At 38.6% G+C, this 20,854-nt stretch overlaps 2 protein-coding genes across 2 annotated transcripts; one reads left to right on the plus strand and one right to left on the minus strand.

The window, feature by feature from the left end:
* Nucleotides 1–1,672: 1,672 nt before the first annotated feature.
* Nucleotides 1,673–17,068, minus strand: LOC131989983 (steroid 17-alpha-hydroxylase/17,20 lyase). The gene is made up of 10 exons (XM_059355364.1): nt 16,555–17,068; nt 8,651–9,104; nt 7,599–7,719; nt 7,370–7,508; nt 6,430–6,659; nt 6,272–6,358; nt 4,598–4,777; nt 3,938–4,107; nt 2,031–2,134; nt 1,673–1,924 (listed from the first exon to the last, which is right to left on the minus strand). The coding sequence occupies exons 2-10, from the start codon at nt 8,884–8,886 to the stop codon at nt 1,677–1,679; spliced, it is 1,515 nt and encodes a 504-aa protein (XP_059211347.1). The 5' UTR covers nt 8,887–9,104; nt 16,555–17,068; the 3' UTR covers nt 1,673–1,676.
* On the plus strand, nt 14,127–16,622 carry LOC131989984 (early growth response protein 4-like). Its single transcript, XM_059355365.1, has 2 exons — nt 14,127–14,402; nt 14,720–16,622. The coding sequence occupies exons 1-2, from the start codon at nt 14,276–14,278 to the stop codon at nt 15,943–15,945; spliced, it is 1,353 nt and encodes a 450-aa protein (XP_059211348.1). The 5' UTR covers nt 14,127–14,275; the 3' UTR covers nt 15,946–16,622.
* Nucleotides 17,069–20,854: the final 3,786 nt, after the last annotated feature.

Raw genomic sequence — 20,854 nt, forward strand, 5'->3', positions numbered from 1 at the left:
ACAGCCACACAGTCTCCTGGCTCAAAGTCCTGTATTTGTATTAGCCTTTTCATCCACCACAAACTCTGTCCTTCTTGGACTTTGTCGCTCTTTATACTATGGGACTCTGGTCATAATTACTATGCCCACTAGAGGTCGCCACACTAAAAACAGGAGTGTCGGTTTTGTTTTAGTGTCAGTTGGTTCATTTCTTCTCATAAAGCGACACAAAGTTAACATTAACCTTCAACTGACACCTAAATGTTTTCTGAGACCCCCTACAATTAAAATATCTGGAACCATCACTGATCTAAATGTGAACCCAGTCAAAGTTTGAGAAAACTCTGGATTTCGGCCTCATTTACCATTTTGAATCTCTGATGAACTTACAGAGTGGAAGCAGCTTCTTCTGTGGTGTTTGACCAGATGATTTACTTTACTAAAGCGTCCGTACGGTCCTATGGTAGGAGCCCCTCCCTCCGTGTTCTCTCTCTCCTCTGCCTCCTTCTGTTTGCATGAGGTTTCAGTCGGAGGAGTCGAAGGCAGCAGAGGAGAGACTGCTCTTTAAGACCCCTTAATGTTATGATGATAACAATGCTAATTATTAGTAATACTAAATTAATAGTGAGTGTGTGTGTGTGTGTGTGTGTGTGGATGTGTGTGTGTGACCTAACTAAACCAGCCTGTTCTAAAAGTGTGTGAAGATATACTGAATAAAACTGTCAAATCTACCAGCTGTGTGTGTCTCCTTTATAATCACAAAACTACTGCAGACCAATCATTATTTATTAATTATTAATTATTAAAAAACAATAATAATGTCAGTTTTCATTCCACCTGCTTCACATGTCAACAAAACACATTTTTTATTGGAAATTATTATTATTTTTAGAAAACTAGCTCTTAGGAGAAAAAATATTAATGTGAAATCACTTTTTTTACTTCCATTAAACACTTTAAACACACACATTTACTTCTTATTGTAAATAGATTAAACCTTAATTATATTCCACTGTGGATTATTAGGGACACTTTTGGCTTTTAAATGATCATTATAGCTTTTTAATTTGATTTATAATTATATTATTATTATTATTATTATTATCATATGTAGTATAGTCTGTGGTATAATATATAGAAATTAATTACATTTTTGTGTCTTTTCAGATGCAAATAAAAAATTGAAAGGGTTTACATTTTGAAAATTAATACATATTTGATATTTAATTCAGTTGATTAAAAAGATCAAACTCAGTCAAAGTGAAAAATAATACAATTATATTATTATTACAAATGTATTTATTTTATTTGCAATAAAACATTTTTTTTAATTGAAAGTTTGTTCCTAAATCAATTTTGTCTGATAAATAATAATAAGGACACAAAAGTAACTGATGTGCAGCTGTTCGATAACTCTCTGCATTTAAAAAAAATATTTTTGAATAATATTTTTACTGTTTTATTGCTTCACGCTTTTTATCTGAGGTCTGAGTCCTTACTGGTTAATTTCTTCTGTCCACTGTTTATCCATCAAAAAACTCGGTAAAAAAGATGGCTTTTTAAATGTATTATTATTATTAATAACTCTTTGTGTGACAGACAGGAGAAGACATTGTTTTCGGGTGATTCATTTTTTAGAATTTTATTTTTGTAAAATGTTATGGAAACAACCTTGTATTTCATGTTGCCCCGCCCTCCTACCCCGCCCTCGGAGTGACAACGACCTTATAAGGTAACGGCTGCAGAACCACGCCCAGCCGCCCCTGAAGGTCTGGTGGGGCGGCCCCGCGCGGCAGCGTGAAGCTCATTCTCTGCAGCAGCGATGACAGGAAGAGGAAGAGCTCCAGGCGGGCCAAGGACTCGCCCACACACACCCGAGGCCCCGCCCCAAACGGCAGGAAGCAGGGGGGCGTGACCCGCCGGCCGCCGCCGTCCAGGAAACGATCTGGAGAGGCGGAAAAACAGGGAGGCGGTGCGTTCAGGGACACTTTTAAAAGTTATAGGATATCTCTGGTGTGTTGACTGTGTGTGTGTGTGTGTGTGTGTGTTACCTGGGTTGAACAGGTCTGGTTTGTCCCAGTGTTCGGGGTCGTGATGAATCGACCACATGTTCACCAAAACACGAGTCCCACGGCTGACAGAGTGACCTCCGATACTGCAACAGAGAGAGAGCAGGTTAGTTATGGACTGTTATCTGTTTTAATGAAGGACGGGGAGATGTTTTGGTCCTTTTTAGGGGGAGACAGAAGGTCAACAGTAGACGCCGTTGAACCTGAAGATGAATCTGAGATGCAGCTCAGCTCTGAGAGTCATTAATCTGTAATAAACACGGTGATTTGGTTTATGCTGCTGTGGAAACAAGACTCTTTATATCCATTTGTTCGACATTTTGAACCTCCGTCCAGAGTTACAGCTGCTGAAATTCATAATGTAAAGGATGTGAGACGGAGGTGGTTCACTGCTGTACCTGTCTGCTGCACTGGGACCAATCAGCATACAAACTGGGTCAAGGAGTTAAAGTTTTTCAAACCAAGACACCAGAGAAAACGATCAAATCAACTCAATAAAAGCACGATAACAAAGGGTCATCATGGTTTTAAGTGTTTCAAGATATCTGCAGGATTTGACCTTTAATGGTGATGATTAAAATCAATGGTCATATGTTTGGACGCATTCCGCTGCAGGTGAGAGTCGAGGTCTCTTCTGACCGTCTTTAATCAGACTCACTGTGTCTGAGCGAGTCATGGTGTCTCACAGCTTGTTGCAGCAACGTTTGTGTTGATATCATTTGTTTCACAGATTTGCTAAATTTGACCCTTTTTGACCTCTGGAGAATGAAAAAGTGTCCCAGAATCCCACATTCAGACACCAAGAGACAAATACCCATGCTGTGATTTGGTTTCAGAAACTTTTGACATTTAGTAGATTTGTGTATTTTGTTTGTATGTCAGCACTTGTGTTGTGTTGCTGCTTATTGTGAATCTAGTGTGTCAGCCATCCATCCTCTGAATGCTCTAGCTCTCTAGTTGTGGTTGTAAAGTTTCATGAGGCTGTGATTATCCTAGAGGTCACAGCAGCTCATTTTATACACTGAGCTCAAGTTTCACTCACTAACATCATCACACATGAAGAACATTGGGCTCATTGAGAGCTGCATAAATCGGGTATGACTGGAAATCTGAGACTCTTGTGGACTGAGACTGTTTAGGGACCCCAGGATGCAGTAATATTCACATACAGTTAGCGAAAATAATGCATGAGAAAAACTGGGCATGTCTGTAATGAGACTTGTGTGTTCACATAGAGTCCATGTCTAACTTTGGTGAATTATTTCACCTCCTTCCCAACAAGATATCATGGTTGGTATAGATGTATTCTTTAGATCTTCTAGTTTCTCTGCTGCCTTAAAATCTGCTGCAACCTCCGAAATGCAGAAATATTCAAATACTGTAAGATAAAACAGCACATTTTACTGCATAAAGTGGGCATGTCTGTAAAGAGGAGACTCGTGGGGACACATAGAACCTGTTTTCATTCTCAGTCTCAGCTTTCCAGTCAGACCCGATTTATGCAGCTCACAGACTGTTTAGGGACCCCAGGATGCACAAAGATTCACATATAAGAGGACACAATAAAACATTTTACTGCAAAAACTGAATGTCTTTTGGCCAAAACTGTGTTTTTTAGCATAAAGTGGGCATGTCTGTAAAAAAAGAGACTTGTGGGTACACATTGGACTAATTTTCATTCAGATATCTTGAGGTCAGAGGTCAACAGACCCCTTTGGGGACTAACATCATCACACATGACGAACATTGGGCTTATTGGATCCACAAGAGTCTCAGCTTTCCAATCAGACCTTTTATGCAGCTCACAGACTGTTTAGGGACCCCAGGATGCACAAAGATTCACATACAGTAGGACACATGTTACTGCCTGTTCTGAGCGGGTCTTTTACCTGCTGTCGGTCATAGCGGTGTGCGGGATCAGCACCGGGCTGACCGGGCGGATCCTCATCCCCTCGTTGATGACGCAGTCCAGGTACGGCAGCCGGCCGCGGTCTGACACGCTCACCGCCCGATCGCTGCCCACCTGCTCGTCAAGCTCCTTCTGCACGCGCTGCTGGACCTGCAGGGGGCGGGGCCACAAGGACGCAACGGGTCAAAACAACAACAAGTAAAAATACTGTTTGGTATATATAATAATAATGAGACAAAAGTAACAGGATTTAACTGTCATTTATTAACTATTAACTATTTATAATTTTCTACATAAATCAAATACTAGTTATGTTTGTTTTGTGAGAAATGGATTCCAAACTCAACATTATTTCTAAAATATCAAAATTATTAACAAAACATTAAATATACAAATAATCACTTAAATGAAACATACAAAAAATAAAAAAAATATTATACATTTATAATTATACTATACAATTATTTAAAAAAGTGAATTAATAAAGTAATTTTAAAATAAATGTAAATTAATAAATTATTTCAAAATAAATGTACATTAATGCAATTATTTTGAATTAAATGTACATTTATAAAATAATTTTATATAAATAATTTATAAAATAATTTTTTTAATAAATTTTGAACGAATGACCTCTGACCTCGGGGTGGTGCAGCAGGTACGCTACGATCCACAGCAGCGTGGTGGACGTCGTCTCCACGCCGGCGCCGAAAGCCTCCGCCGCCGTCATCAGCACGTGGTCGTCCGTCATTGTCTCCTCCCCCTGACCCTGCAGCAGAGCATCCAGCAGGTCCCGGGGGTCCCCGTCACTCAGGGATGCCTACACACACACACACACACACACACACACACGTTTTCTGAAAGGTTTGTTTGCTTTATTTATCTTGACTGACTAGTTAATATCTAGTGTGCACTAAATAAAATAATATTTCATGATAGGGTTAGTCAAAAACGACAAAATAAAATCCCTCATGAGCTGCCTTAAAGCTCAGGCCTGATGTGAAAGTTTTTATGTATTTTTTTTTATTTTACAGTTGAACGCTTGAATTTACGACTCATCCAGCAGGACTCTGCATGACGTTCATTTGATAAAAATGACGAGTTTAAATCTTGTTTGACGAGTTTCTATCTTGTTTGACAAGTTTTTTTAATCTTGTTTGACGAGTTAACATCTTGTTTGATGAACTCGAAAAACCAAAAACATGGATTAAAGTAAAAAAACAAAAAACTTCTGACTGATATTTTTATTTGCACTACAGCCAAGTCACATGCATTGTGTGAAACTTGTTCCAGGTTAGGTTACTTGACACCTGCTTAAGAAATACTAATGCATAAGAATTCAGCACCAAATGCAGCCATCACATTTAGATGCTCAACCAAAACTGTTTTACAGGGGGAGGATTTTAAACAGTTGTTCTATTGCATCTATTCCATTTTTTTTGTCTTTTCAATTTTTTATTTTTTTTTGCAAAGCTTTTCTTTATTCTCTAAAATAATCAAGCATCTACATAACTTTTCATAACTGTTTTTATTTTCCTTATTACTTCAAGTAAACCTTTTATATATAAGAACATAGAAATAAAAAAAATACATCAACAGGATTAAATAACAATGGGTGCAAATCTCTAGTTTCGCAAGTGCTTTGTCTTATTAAAAAAGTTAACAACAAACAGAAAAAGCATCAAACAAACAACACCACAATCAAATTGCTAATAGGCTAACAGTTAGCTCTGTAGCAGTACAGTGTGTATGTGCTGCTGCTGCAGGAGGTGTTCACTTAGCGATCTCTGTTTGTTTACAACAAGCACCGGACACCCGGCGACTCTGTGCATAATTAGCCATGTGATCACGGATCACGGTCGAAACTGTCGCTAAGCCATTATGCTATGATCGAAAAGCATACCTCAGTAAATCCCTCTGGAGCCCTTTTTGTAATGGAGACACGCAGAGTGAGCGGACATTTGAGAGGGCGTGGCGTGAGACCTTCCCAGCGGCCACTCTTCCCCCTAAAGGAAACACAGCTATTGATCTCATAAGTGGCCTCTGCGTGAACTCCAAATGCCGGAAATCCGTCGTAGCGACGGAGAACTTTAATCCATGCAAAAATAACTAAAAATAATTCCCACATGAGCTGCCTTAAAGCTCCACCAGAGGGCCGATGTTAAAGTGTTGTTCTACAGTTGAACGCGCGTATTTACGACTCCTCCAGCAGGACTTAAACACAGCAAGTGATTCCGTCTGTAAATATGACGTTCATCTGATCAGAATGTATGATAATAAGTTCAGGAGCCTGCTGTGGTCATGTGATCGTCACCTTGTGCTCCTCCAGTTTGCGAGCCAGCAGTCTGTCTCTGATGGAGATACAGTCCTTCAGTCTGCTGAGACAGCGGTTAGGGAAGACCTGAGGGACAGAGACGGGGACAATTAGGACTGTTAGGACATTTTTAGTTGGCTGGTCCCCGGGTCCCGTACCTTCATCCATGGGTAGATGTCCACCAGTCCTCCTCTGGCGATCGTCTGCACGATGCCGTCGTTGTAGCGGATCACCTCCTGCAGCTCGGCGTCTCCGGGCTGGTAGGTGGCGCTGAACACCAGCGTGCACACCACGTTAGTGACGGCCCGAGTCACGGCGGGACAGGGGTCGAAGCCTCGCCGCCCGTTGGACAACAGCTCAGCACACAGACTGTCCACAGAGGACAGGACTGGGAGGACAGGAAGCACAACACACACCGAGTTAATGTCTTGTTTGTTTTATATCTTGTTTGACAAGTTTAATATCTTGTTTGATGAGTTAATATTTTGTTTGACGAGTTAATATCTTGTTTAACGAGTTTTTTTATCTTGTTTGACAAGTTTAATTTCCTGTTTGACAAGTTTTATTTCCTGTTTGACAAGTTTTTTATCTTGTTTGACAAGTTTTATTTCCTGTTTGACAAGTTTTATATCTTGTTTGACGAGTTTTATTTCCTGTTTGAAAAGTTTTATAACTTGTTTGACGAGTTTTATATCTTGTTTGACGAGTTAATATTTTGCTTGACGAGTTAATCTTGTTTGACGAGTTAACATCTTGTTTGAAAAGGTTTTTCTATCTTGTTTGACAACTTTTATATCTTATTTGATGAGTTTATTTTGTTGTTTGTTGAGTTTTATATCTTGTTTGACGAGTTAATATGTTATTTGACAAGTTCAGTTGTCTATCTTGTTTGACAAGTTTTATATCTTATTTGAAGAGTTACTATCTTGTTTGACAAGTTAACATCTTGTTTGATGATTAAACATCTTGTTTGATGAGTAAACATCTTGTTTGATGAGTTAACATCTTGTTTGACGAGTTTTGTATCTTGTTTGATGAGTTCCTGTCTGTGTCTTCATGTCTCAGCAGCAGATAAATGGAGGACAGGGGACGGAGTACCGATGTCCTGCAGCCGACTGGTTCCCTCTCCGAACAGAGTGAAGGAGTTGTGGACGAGGCGGCGGTGGAGCTTCCACAGAGGAGTGTAGTCTGAGAACGCGATGTCTTTACCTCCTCGAGTCAGCAGGTCGGTGGTCACCTGCACAGGAAACAGGACAGGAAAGTATCAAGATAAGAGCCAAGATCCATTGAGGGAAATAAACAAAACAAATAAACGGAAACATCTCACCATGCTGGGCCGCCCGGCGAAGTCCCTCCCTCTCTGCAGCAGCACCTCTCTGGCATGTTGATGGCTGTTCACCACCACCGTGTAGTGAGGACCCAGAAACAGGCTGAACACTGAGCCGTACCTCACACACACACACACACACACACACACACACACACACACACACACACACACACACACAATAGACATTTGTTTATAATATTCTGTTGAGTTATAAACAGACAGAAACATAATTGATTTGTTCAAAAGGTAAAAATAACAATAATAATAATAATAATAATAACAATCGTTTTTCAAAGTGTTTTAATTGTACGATCAGTACTGTAGTAACATTGTAGTACTACTGTAGTATTACAGTATTACTGGCTGAATAAAACTCATTAACAATAGCCTTTTCAAGTCTTTCGAAACACTAACAAGTTATTTTCAAACTTTGGAGGCGTACTTCCATAACTTAAAGAGTCCAAACTATAACAAGTTCTGAACACTGTCGAGTCCTTCGAAACATTAACGAGTCTTTACAAGACTTTCCAACCATTAATATTATGTTTTTGCCAAATATTAACAAGTCTGTACAAACATTAACAAGCATTCAAACATGAAGGAGTCTTTTCAAACATTTACGAGTCAAAAAACAACAACACAGATTCACAAAGTCTTTAACTTTGCTGAGTCATTACAAATAAAAACAAGTGCTTCCAAACATTAATTAAGTTTAATTAAGCTTTTTCCGACCATGAACAAGTCGTTCAACTTTGCTGAGTCCTTCAAAACATGAAACAAGTCCTTATTTCAAACATTTATGAGTCTTTACAAACATTAACCTCTTTAGGAGTCCTTCCAGTCTGAACGAGTACATTAACAAGTTATATTATCTCGTCCTTCAGCAACATTAGGTAGTTCTTTAATCCTTCTAAACATTAAAAATGGTCTTGCAAACATTAACAAGCCTGTCAAAATACAAGAGTGCTTTAAAAACTGAACAAACCATTTTAAATAGTCAAACCAAGCGAGTTAAACCGGGTCGATCCCAGTCCCGCTCGTGGTCTCACCTGCGGGCCAGCTGGGTGAAGAGCAGGTGAGGGGGGAGTCCTCCTCCCAGCCAGGGGAGGCTGCCCAGGACCGGGAGCCTCGGCAGGCCGGGGATGGATCCGGGACGGGAGGACGCCGGTCTGAGTCGCTGCGTCATCAGGAAGAAGACGAGCACGGCCGCGGCGAGGAGGACGAGGAGGAGGGAGGAGGGAGGGAGGGGGAGAGATGAGAGAGAGGACAGGAGACGGGAGGACATGCTGAGAGGAGAATGGAGACGGACGCTGACGAGCCCTGCTTTTAAACTGTCCGTCCCACATGGAGAGGCCTTGGAGAGGTCAGAGGTCAGGTGTGTGTGCTGTTGTCCTGACCCTGAGTGTGTGTGTTTATCTCCGTCAGCCAGCCTTGATGTTATCAGGCTGCAGCGACCTCAAAGCAGCAGACAGACATCACTCTCCACAGGTTAGAGACGAGACGCTGCAGGGGGAAGGAGTGTGAGGTGATGAACCAGACTCCGTTCAGAAAACCATCATTTTATCAGCAGTGTTCTTGTGTTCCTGCAGAAAGACCTGACGAAGCACCAATTCAGACTGTTTCCACATCAGCATCATGTTGGAGTTATTCAGGATCCTTTAGATCTGTTTATTCTCATTAAATCATTGATAAATCTCTTTATTTTGGCTTCAGACTAATTAATGTTGAAAACCCGTAAAATTGGTCAAATAACATGAAAGCATCCCTTAATTTACACCTAAAATGGTCTAAATTTTTCAGTTCAATTTTTGTAACATTTGTTTTGTGCTTCAGCCTCTGTAAAACTGTTCGACAATCCATAAGTAACTCCCTAATAAATTATATCCATTTATTTGGAACTCTGCTGCACCAGACTCCATTGAAAAAAGCATCGTTTTAACAGAAGTGTTCTTGTGTTTTTGCAGACAGTTTTTTCAGACTTTTCCCACATCAGCATCATGGTGTAGTTATTTCAGAATCCTTTCGATCACTTTATTCACATTAAATTACGGATAAATCTCTTTATTTAGCTTCAGACTGATGTATCAGTACTGTTCCAGCAGTCATCCAGACACAGCTCCTGTAGAAGATGATAATCAGATTATTATTAATGCAGACATGAGGCCGTTTGGTTTGGTGAATAAATAAATAAGTGTAATATTCCTTTAACTGCTGACAGTTTTCTCTGTCAGATTTATGAAGTGTGAGTCAGGCTGCAGATGACAGAAACTGAAGGCCGGTCAGAGATTTTCTGACGCTCTACACGAGTGTGTGTTTGTGTGTGTGTGTGTGTGTGTGTTATTTGTAACAGGTGGAGGGAACAGAAGGTGGCACAGCGCCATGGCAACAGTCTCTCTTACCTCACCCCCCCACACACACGCAAACACACACACAGACACATAGACATTCTTCCATCCTCCAGCTTGTAGATTTCGTCGTTTCAGAGTCGTCGTCCATCACACACTCGCTGGTCACATGGTTGTTTCTGTCAGACTCCAGCGTAAGCAGCACCAGAACACACACACACACACACACACGCACACACGCACGCACGCACACACACACACACACACACACACACACACACACACACACACACACACTGAGAGCTGGAGCTGCAGTTCCTCTGGTGGCCACCAGGTGCTGCTCAGGACTCAATAAATCCTCCCACGCTGAACTAAAAGTGTTTTTGTGTTTCTGGGTCGTTTTTTTCTGCTGTGAAGGTTTCAAATCTGCATCATTTTGATTTTTAATAACTAATAAAACAGTGTTTTGCATCCATCAATCACAGAATTCCCACAAAAAGAGTAAATACAGCAGAAAATACATTTAAGAGAAATAAATCAAATTATATAAATTATATATTATATAAAATATTATAGATTCAGTTGAAATATAATATTATATATATGATTTATTTGTTTTTATCCTTTTGTTGCTTCTTACCTTTTCCTTTTTTATAACTATTTCCAGAAATATATGAAAATAATGTAAGTGCCTATAATTATATATATTTATTAGTATTATTAATTGTATTATTATTAATATCATTATTGTTATTATCATTATTATTATTAATAATAATAATAATAATAATAATACATATTTATATAATATACAATATATTTACACTTTTTTATTTACTTATTCTTTTTTTGATGTATTTCTCTTTTTATTTTTTTACATTAATACATTTTTTTATTCTTATATATTTTTTAATCTATATATTTTCCCTTTTCATCTATTCATATTTTCGTGTATTCCTTTTTATATTTCCTTGTGTATATTATTATTTGTTTGCAGATTTATTATTTTTTACGCATCTCCTTTACTTTATGATTTTAATCTGTTGTTGATTATCACTGACTGATTTAAATTCTCCTGAACAGTTATATTACAGAAAATTGTTAAATTTTTGTGGTGCTTGTTTATTTTGTTTGTCAAATTAAATAAATAATTTAAATAATAAAAAAATATATAAATAGTTAGATTATTAAAACAAATTAATATCAGGACTGAGGCTGGTTTGAAAGATAACTGATTGAAAGTGAACAAATTGTCAATATATTTTTTATTGCTGTTTTAGGAAGGGGGCTGTTCTGTCCTTTAAGATTTATTTTCATTTTTTTTTATGTTTAATTAAATAAATTATATAAATAATAAAAAAAACGAAATAATTATTGTATCTACATGAAAATAAATTAATATTTGGCAGTTATCAGGACAGGTTAAAAAAAGTTTAACAATAATAATAAAATAATAATAATAATAATAATAATAATAATAATAATAATAATAATAATAGTAATAATGATAACAATATAACTTTAAGCCTTTTTCGGAAGGAGACAGTTTTATTTTATTTATTGACTATTTAATTAAAATTACAAATTAAAATTCTGCTGAGAAATTATTTTAAAAAATTAAAAAGACAAGAAATGTATTATTTAATTGTTATGATGAAATAAATAATTTAAATTAGAAAAACATCATAAATAATGTAGTAAATAAATAAATCTAGTGAGGTTGTTAGAAGATTAAACTCAGTAAAAGAGGAAAATAATTGAAGTATTCAGTATTTTTATTGCAGTTTTGTGACATATTTGTCCTCAGAAGACATCAGAGACTCAAGGTTTAATAAAGAACTCGAGTAAATTTACTTCGTTAACGTTACGGTGACGTTCATTCTCACATTAATAATAATAATAAAAATGATTCAGGTTGAATAGAAGAAAAGCAGCAGCTTCTATTTTCTGACTTGCTTTTTACATAACCTGCCCTGCATCTCCTCCGTCTCCATGGAGACAGCATTCCAGCAGCTGAGCGTGCAGGACGGCGGTCTGCGCGTGCACGACGCGATGTGCGCGTGCACGTGGCAGTGTGCGCGTGCAGGCCGGTGACATGTGTGTGTCCTGCAGCCGGAGCTGTCCGGTGCTGAACCTGAATCATCTGGTTATTAATATAACTCTGATTCTGTGAGGGAAACATGATGAAACTCGTCCCTGCAGGTTTCATCATCAGCGAGACAGTTTGAATCTACAATCTGCTGCTGAATCACTGGATGTATTTTTGACTTCTCATAGTATTATTAATAATCTTTCACTGCGATTAATCAGAAATCATCTTTATGTGATTAATGTTTTAAACTGCAACAGCTGTTAAAGGGAGTCAGATTTTTGTTTGTTTGGTTAGTCAGTATTTTTTATTTTTATTTTTAAATATTATTTACGTGTTGACTTTTTATTTAAGCTGCTGTCTTCTGACTGTTTTAATATAAATCTATATTTGGCACTTTGTTTGTTCTTCTGCACCACAGATTATTCTTTCTGTGCAATAAAATTATTCTGATTCTGATGATTCTTTGTGTGAATATTAAACTTCCCCATCTGATTATGTAGATGAAGATTATTACTTTTTCTGAAAATGTCATGTTTAAATATGCAAATGAAGCGTTATCTTATTAAATATTGATTTATTTGCATAGAGTTCCAGAACAGAATGAGAATATTGGATAAAACGGATAAGAGTCTGGGTTTTTTCACACTGTTTCTCTTTTTATCTCTCCATAACTGTCAATATGGCCATAAAAAACAAATTCACCATGTTTCAGAAATAACATGCTATATTAATTGTTTGTTAATATATGCTGTATTAATCAGCTCTGAATTTTAAAGGAGAAAAACTTTCACAAATCCTGGAGCTGGAACTCAGCAACAATTTTATTCTGAAAATATTATTATCATTATTATTATTATTATAATATTATTATTATTAATAATAATAATAATAATAATAATACAGAATTTTTATAGCAGATTTAGGAAGGCAGAAGATAATTTTTCCCTTTAAAGTAATAAGGAATAAGTTAAATTATTCAATGTAATAATTAAACATAACAGTGGTGTTTATATTACATAAATAATTGAAATAATAAATACATAATTACATTTAGAAAATGAATTAATATTTAGTGGTTATTATCAGGAACGAGGTTGGTTAAAAAAAGTTTAACAATAATAATAATTATTATTATAATAATATAGAATTTTTATAGCAGTTTTAGGATGGGGAAAAATATTTTAAAATTATTAAAAATATATGGTAATATAAAATGTGAAAAAATGTCATTTTTTGAGGCGTTTGTTTTTTCATAGTAATACATAAATTATTTAAATAAATTATTTTATTCTGAAAATTAATCAAATTAATATTTTGTAATTATGGAGCGCAGGAAAAGTTAAATAATAATAATTTTATAGCAGATTTAGGAAGGCAGAAGTTAATTATTTAATTTGATGATTAATTAATGAAACAGAACAGTTGAGTTATGTTTCATTAAATAAATAATTGAAATAAAAAATACATACTAATATTTTGAAAACTAATGACTATTTGGTGCTTCAGATCAGGACAGAGGTTGGTTAAATAATAATAATAATAATAATAATAATAATAATAATAATAATAATACTTATTATTATTCTATAGAATATTTATTGCAGTTTTAGGACGGGGGCAGTTTAGTCCTTTAAGGTAACAAGCTGTTGTTTTTTTCTGCACAACAAATAAACAGCATCAGGCTCGATGTGGATCATTCTGAAAATGTTTCTGTCTGTTTTGTTGCATCAGATTTGAGTCTCTGCAGGATAGACACAGACTGTCTCTCTCTCTGGTCTGATTTAACGTTTTCTGCAGAATCCTCCTGAATCAGGCGACACATGTAGGTATGAAGCTGCTGCAGCCTCGAGACGCATCAACCTGCTGTTGTATAATGAGTCCGTGCTGCCGCAGTGAAGGAAAGCCCTCTCTCTCTCTCCTTCTCTCTCTCCTCTCTACGTCGCTCTCCCGCCTGTCCTTATATGGTGCGGGGATACCCGCCGTCACGGCCGGATGCGGCCCATGTTTGGGCAGCTACGAAGCGCGCGGCGGGGGGAATCCCTCGCGCCGGTGCCGACCAATAAGGCAGGCCGGGAGTTACCTAGGAGACGGAGAGTATAAAAGCGCAGCATCAGCAGCAGATCCTCAGAGCAGCGGACTACCTACCGGACTCCAGATCCAGGACTAACACAGCACAGGATCTTTCCTCTCCTAACACACACCTGTCTGCATCTACCGCACACACAAATACTAATAACATGCTTCTGGAGCGCGGGGACAGCTTCATGTCGGAGTTTGAGGACGCGTGCAGCGCCTGGGTGGACAGTGTGGGCTCGAGCCCCAGCGACGGAGCCGAGTCTGACGTGGGCTCACCTTTCTGCCAAGGTGTGTGTCGCTATTAGTCAATAACAGATCAATAATGATTATTGTATGAATGAGTTAAAGGCACATCTGTTGCATGATGAATATCTGCAGAGAAACTAGAGCTGGTTTATTTAAATAAACAGAAATAAGAATAAAAAGCTGCTGCAGTGATGCACGCTGCAGATCATCTTCACTTCTTATTGATTAGCTGTGTGTGTGTGTGTGTGTGTGTGTGTGTGTGTGTGTGTGTGTGTGCGTGTGTGTGTAGGCTGCTGCTGCCCACTGACTGATATTATGCAATGACAATAACACCCCCTCCTCTCTCTCTCTCTCCTCAGTCTTCTCTCCGGGAACTGACGCCTCTGACTCAGATTTCTTCTCCGACTTCAGTGACTGCTCCTCGGACACGCTCTCCCCGTCCCTCGGCTACACCGGCAGCTTTTTCACGGAGCCGGACTCGGTCCCGGCAGCAGGATCCGGAGCGGGAGCAGCGGGGCTTAGCAGCACCGCAGACGCCATCCTCAACATGATCACAGAGATCGTCGGGATCTGCACCGAGATGGAGCAGCAGGGCGACACCGGCTCCGTCCGGGAGCCAAGCCCGTCCTCCGCTGCGCCCTCCCCGGCCGCGGCCGCCCCCTTACCCCCGCTGTTCGCTCCCTCCTCCGAGCTGAACCCCCCTCCCCTGGCCGCAGCCCCGCAGCTGCCCCCCGCATCTGTCTCCCACCCTGTGGTGGTGAAGAGCGAGTTTGTGAGCTCCAGCTGCAGCAGCGGGTGTGGACTATCCTCAGTGGCCGGGAATGATGCTCTGTACCCGGGCAGCGCAGAGACTCTCCTCCCGCTGGCCGCCCTGGAGCAGCAGGTGGACGTGGCGGAGTTCATCGACTCTCTGTTGAGCTCCGAGGCCGGCCAGAGCGAGCCGAAGCCCGGCTTCGAGGTGAAGCAGGAGCCGCTGGGGCTGGAGGACTGGCTGAGGGGGTTAACGGCTGCACCGGTGACCGGGGGAGATCCCGGTAGCTACGTCATCAGCAGGCCGGTTAAGACGGAGCTCGTAGAGAGCGGGATCAGCCCCCACCTCCCCAACGCCCCCCTCCCCCTCCCCTCCACCCTGGACGCGCAGCTGCTCTCCACGCTCCTGCAGGGCGCGTTCCCGATAGTTAACATCAGCAACGTGCACGCGCAGCAGGGAGCCCCCAAAGTGTCCCGCGGGGGCCGGAGAGCTCCCGCCAAGCCCGGGCTGAAGGTGAAGCCGTTCCCGTGCTCGGTGCAGGGCTGCGAGCGCCGCTTCTCGCGCTCCGACGAACTCAACAGGCACGTGCGCATCCACACGGGCCAGAAGCCCTTCCAGTGCACCATCTGCGCGCGCAGCTTCAGCCGCAGCGACCACCTGACCACGCACACGCGCACGCACACCGGGGAGAAGCCCTTCTCGTGCGACGTGTGCGGCAAGCGGTTCGCGCGCAGCGACGAGAGGAAGAGGCACGGGCGCGTGCACGTCAAGCAGCAGCTCCGCGCGCAGATGATGGCCGCCTACTCCCTGGCCCTGAACGCGCCCGGAGTCTAAAATGCACGCTCCCGTGTGATTTGAGTTGAAGTTGATCGAAGATTCTGGATTTGAACCGTCAACCGGAAACGCGTCAGAGACGTCTCCATGTGACGTCACACTGAAGAAGTTGACAGGTGTCCAGGGGACGTTACGTCCAAACACCTGGCTCCTCTCATGGCGCATGCGTGAGGTGACAGTCCGCTGCAGGAGGGTTCAGAGAGAAGGGGGTCCGGTCTGATCCGGACCAACTGGTCCCCCTGCGGGACCGCACGGTGCTCTGAACTGTTTATTTAAGGACAGTCCGTCTAATCAGCTGGTCTTGTATCATATTTATATTTTTCTGCATGAGGACGTGACGTCAGAATGTCGTGATGCTGTTTCTGATATTTTTATGTGAATCTTTATATTTGACATCATGTTTGTAACATATCTCTATTTTTATATCTGGTCGTCTACCTCCGTGTCTGTTTACACTGTAAATATCTAAAGTTATATTTATTAGAAGCCAGATTTCTATGGCGGGAACATTCATGTGAAGATGTCACTTTTCTATGATGATTGTAAATCCTCCGGATGAACTCTGGGTGGAGTTGGGCCCTGGTGCATTGTGGGATATGTTTGACTCACCTGGCTGTGCAGGTTGATGTTCTCTCGTTCTGCATGAAGCTGCTGCCGCTGCTGTCAATAAACAAACAAACAAATGAACAAACAAACAACGACTCTGTTTCTGCGTCCATCAACAGGCTGCTGTTGCCAGGCAACAGATGTTCTAACAGTTGGTCCAGTCTGTCGGTGAGCTGCTGTGAAGGTCACGTTGCCACGGCAACAGCAGCCCGAGTCTTAAAAAGAAGTTTTATTTTCACGGTGAAAAGACACGAGTCACTACTTATAACATCAGATAATACAAATAATATAATAACATAATAGATAGGCCTAATATGACTGATGTTTTTATATAGAAGAAGTTTGTTGGGACTATTTTTAGTGACGGGTTAATCCTCATGTTCAATCCTGCTCTATTCAGCTTTCTATCTTCTGTTAATATAATATTTAAAGAAGACTTTTAGTTCATGAAGTATTTTATTTATTTATTGTTAGAGGTCCTCAGATGTTTCAGGGCCCCTGAGGGCCCGACACCTTGCTGAGATGATTCTTTAATTTAAATGTATATTAGATTTTTAGGTGATTAGTTTTATTTATTATTATTTTTTTATTTGATTATTTAGGTATTTAATACAACCATTTCTATTATTATTATTATTATTATTTACCTATTTTTTATTTATAGAGTTTACTTATTTTATTTTATTTTTATATCATATTAGATATAAGTTAATTATTGATCTTTAATAAATTATTATTATTATTATTATTAATAATAATAATAATAATAATAATAATAATAATAATATTTTATTATTATTGCTATTATGGCTGTTGTTGATACCATATTAATCAATTGTATTTATTTATTTTGAAGGGTCACAGATTAAGCTTCTGTTCACCAAACTCTTATTAGAAAATTGAGAATTTTAATTCTGTGCCAGAAAAGTTGTTATGACGGAGAAGAAACTTAACAAATATAATACAACCTTTGCACAAATTCAGGATAAATATTATACTTGCATATATATTGTATTCTAAATAGGGGCACTGAAACAGTGCTGCTCAACCTGCAGAAGAACAGCAGCAGATTGAGCTGTAATCAGAAGGTCCGCAGGTCGTCTCTACATGCTATTAATATTATTTAGGTCATCAAGTGATTTATCTATTTATTGTTAAAGGTCTGAGGGTTTTTAAGGTCCCCTGGTGGAAATGTATGATTCTTAATTTAAATGTATATTTTTACAAGATTTTAGGTGATTAGTTTTGTTTTATTCATTTTATTATTTAATTGAATGTATTATTTTATTTTTATTTGTTTATTTTTAGTCTTGTTTATAATAATAATAATAATAATAATAATAATAATAATAATAATAATAATAACAACAATTATCACTAATATTATTATTATTCCAGCTGGAAATTATTGTCATTTATAAAGATATTTTTTTTGGGCATTTTGTAGCTTTTATTGACAGTACAGATATTAAGAGTGAAAGGGGAAGACAGAGGGGAAGACATGCGGGAAAGGGCTCCGAGCTGGATTCGAACCTGAGCCGCCCGCTTACGAGGACTGGGCCTCTGTGGTACACGCTCTACCAGGTGTGCCACCGGGAACGCCCCAAATTATTGTCATTTATATATTTTATTAAAAGTCAAAGGCCAGATTGAACACTTTGCTCTTATGATGCAATATGTTCATCCTTCAGTTTTAATGTAAATAAAAAGGAATAAAAACTTCATCATCAATAAACCATCCTTAATCAATAATTAGTGAAGTCAGTGTTAAGTAAAGTGACCACCTTTAATGTCACATTTTAAAGACGTGACCGGAGGAATAACCAAGTAATCCTTAAAGTAACTACATAATGTAATGTGATCTATTACTGCCAGCTGGACGTCTGTCTCAGTGTGATTTTATTCTGCTCTCTGTGGAAAAAGAAACGTCCTCTGTTTGAGTCTCAACATGTAGAAATATAAAAACACACACCTTTCTGCAGGCTGCTGCTGCCCCCTGGTGGTCACCAGGCTGCAGTGAAAACAGTCAATAAGATCCATTTTTACATTACATTACATTATTACATTACATGTCATTTAGCAGACGTTTTAAAAAAAACTCTTATTCAACTTTCTTTTCAGCTGAATGGCTCTGGATAGTTAATGGATTTCACCTGGATTTCACCTGTTACTGTTAACAGCTCCGGGTCCTCCCAGCCTCTCCGTCCCAGTCAAACCAGGTCCTTCCTGTAAAGTAAAAACAAAAAAATTGAATTTAGCATGTTAGCATTTAGCATGTTAGCCACATGTTAAAGTGCTGTTTTTTTAAATCAATCTTTATTGTAAATAGAAATCATGTAAAACAAAACAATATTAACCCTTTCGTGCATAGAGGTCACTACAGTGTACAGCTGTTAAAAAGTGCTTTTTCTCTATATATGCCTGTAATTTTGGGCACTGCTGCATATAGTCCACACTAGTGGAAGCTAATGCATCATCCCATACAAAAAATCCTATTGGCTGATCATTGCAATGGGGAAAAAGTAGTCAGTGAAACCAAGATGTCCGACAGACAGGGAGAAAGACCAAACACCTCGGCTATTTCGGTGTCTAGCTTCTATAAAAAGATACCACTGCAGGTAAAAAAAATATAATTACATCAAGTAACATCTAAGGTGACATATTATGTAAAGATTTTCCAAGTTTTGATTTTATATTTGGAGGAAATACAGATTAATCGTCTGTCCACTCAATTGTACATCAAGCATCAATAGCTATATTTCAACTTCAATGCAATGTCAATTACTACCAATGTTGTTCTTGAAAATAATTCATATTCTGTAATGTTTTGGTTGTAGATCAACTTCTTTATGTTTTTTATCATGTAATATGAGATTTTTTTATATATCCTTATATTTTGTAGAGCTCAAAAGTAGTAGTAGAGCTCGTGCTCTCATCAATGCAGGATCCATGAAAATACACACCAGAGTCAGACCCAGTGCCACTCCACCACTGGCAAAACAGAGAGCAGTGTCTAAGGCCACCCTTAGATCTGGTTTGCCCCCAGAAACCACTGGCCCCAGCTCAAGGAAGCAAAAAGTGCCAGCAGATGCCAAGATGCTGCATGCACACAAAGAACCAAGTAGATCTGCGTGCAGTGTCTTGCAGCTTTGTGCCCCGGATGCTTCAGCAAATATCATAGAAAATAGTCTAAATAATGAGCAACAAGCATGATTTGACAGGAAATATGATACATGCTATAAGACACTATGAGAGGATATGCTCAGTTCAGAGACTTAACAAGAATACAGTATGACATCCCTAAAGATAAATAAAAACGCCTAGTGAAAAAAAAAAGTTTTATGATTATGTTAACTACTATATTTATCAATAGAGCTCAAATAGAGAGGCCTACAGAGTAGTGGAGGAACCACCATTCCAACAGAATACCATATTACAACTGGATAACTAAATTACAACTATACCCATAGAACTACCATGTTATTACATTGATGTGTTTTACAGTGCAAAACGCATGAAGTACACTTGAGTGGACAAAAAAATATTTCTTTATAGAATACAGATAGAAATTTTTTTTTTTTCAAACCTTGTTTTACATCCCTAATGATGTATAAAAATACTTGGTAAAAAAATCCTGATCGAGTTTATCATAATTCATGCATGAGAGGGTTAATCTACACAAATTGATATAATAAAATAAATTAAATTCATTAATTAATACACACACACACACACACACACACACACACACACACACACACAAATATATGTGTGTATATATATACAATTAAAAAACATTAAAAGTATGTTTAATTAATTAATTAATTTATTGTAAAATATTCTACACAATCTTATTGTTCTAGTTTTATTAATTATTATATTTTATTGTTCTCTAATAAATTAATTATTGAAAATTTGTTTTATGAATTAATATGATTCATTTAACTAAAGGAAGATTTTCAGTTCTTCAATTGTATTTTTTATTGAAAGATTTTAGGTGATTATTTTTATTGTAGGCTATTTATTATTTTTATTTGGTCATATTTTAGTGATCTAACTTAGGAATTAAAAAAAAGATGTTTCAGGTCATTATGTTTGTATTTATTTATTTATGGCTAAAGGTCAGCAGGACGGTGTGTGTGTGTGTGTGTGTGTGTGTGTGTGTGTGTGTGTGTTTGTGTTCATAATTAAATCATAACTGTTAGTTGATTAAGCCCCGCCCTCCTCCGCGTCTCCACCTCAAAACTGACACGTCACGCGGCTTTTACGTCACCATCAGCATGTCTGAGCGCACACACACACA

The sequence above is a fragment of the Centropristis striata genome, chromosome 17 (assembly GCF_030273125.1).
Source record: "Centropristis striata isolate RG_2023a ecotype Rhode Island chromosome 17, C.striata_1.0, whole genome shotgun sequence".
Classification (NCBI taxonomy): Eukaryota; Metazoa; Chordata; class Actinopteri; order Perciformes; family Serranidae; genus Centropristis; species Centropristis striata.

Bases quoted from the DNA above. Each gene is read 5' to 3' on its own strand.
- LOC131989984 (XM_059355365.1), top strand. From the start codon at position 14,276: ATGCTTCTGGAGCGCGGGGACAGCTTCATGTCGGAGTTTGAGGACGCG. The intron at 14,403-14,719 runs GTGTGTGTCGCT...CTCTCTCCTCAG, and splicing joins GGGCTCACCTTTCTGCCAAG to TCTTCTCTCCGGGAACTGAC.
- LOC131989983 (XM_059355364.1), bottom strand. From the start codon at position 8,886: ATGTCCTCCCGTCTCCTGTCCTCTCTCTCATCTCTCCCCCTCCCTCCC. The intron at 4,778-6,271 runs GTGACGATCACA...GTGTGTGTGTAG, and splicing joins GCAAACTGGAGGAGCACAAG to GCATCCCTGAGTGACGGGGA. The intron at 2,135-3,937 runs GTAAAAGACCCG...TCTCTGTTGCAG, and splicing joins ACCGCTATGACCGACAGCAG to TATCGGAGGTCACTCTGTCA.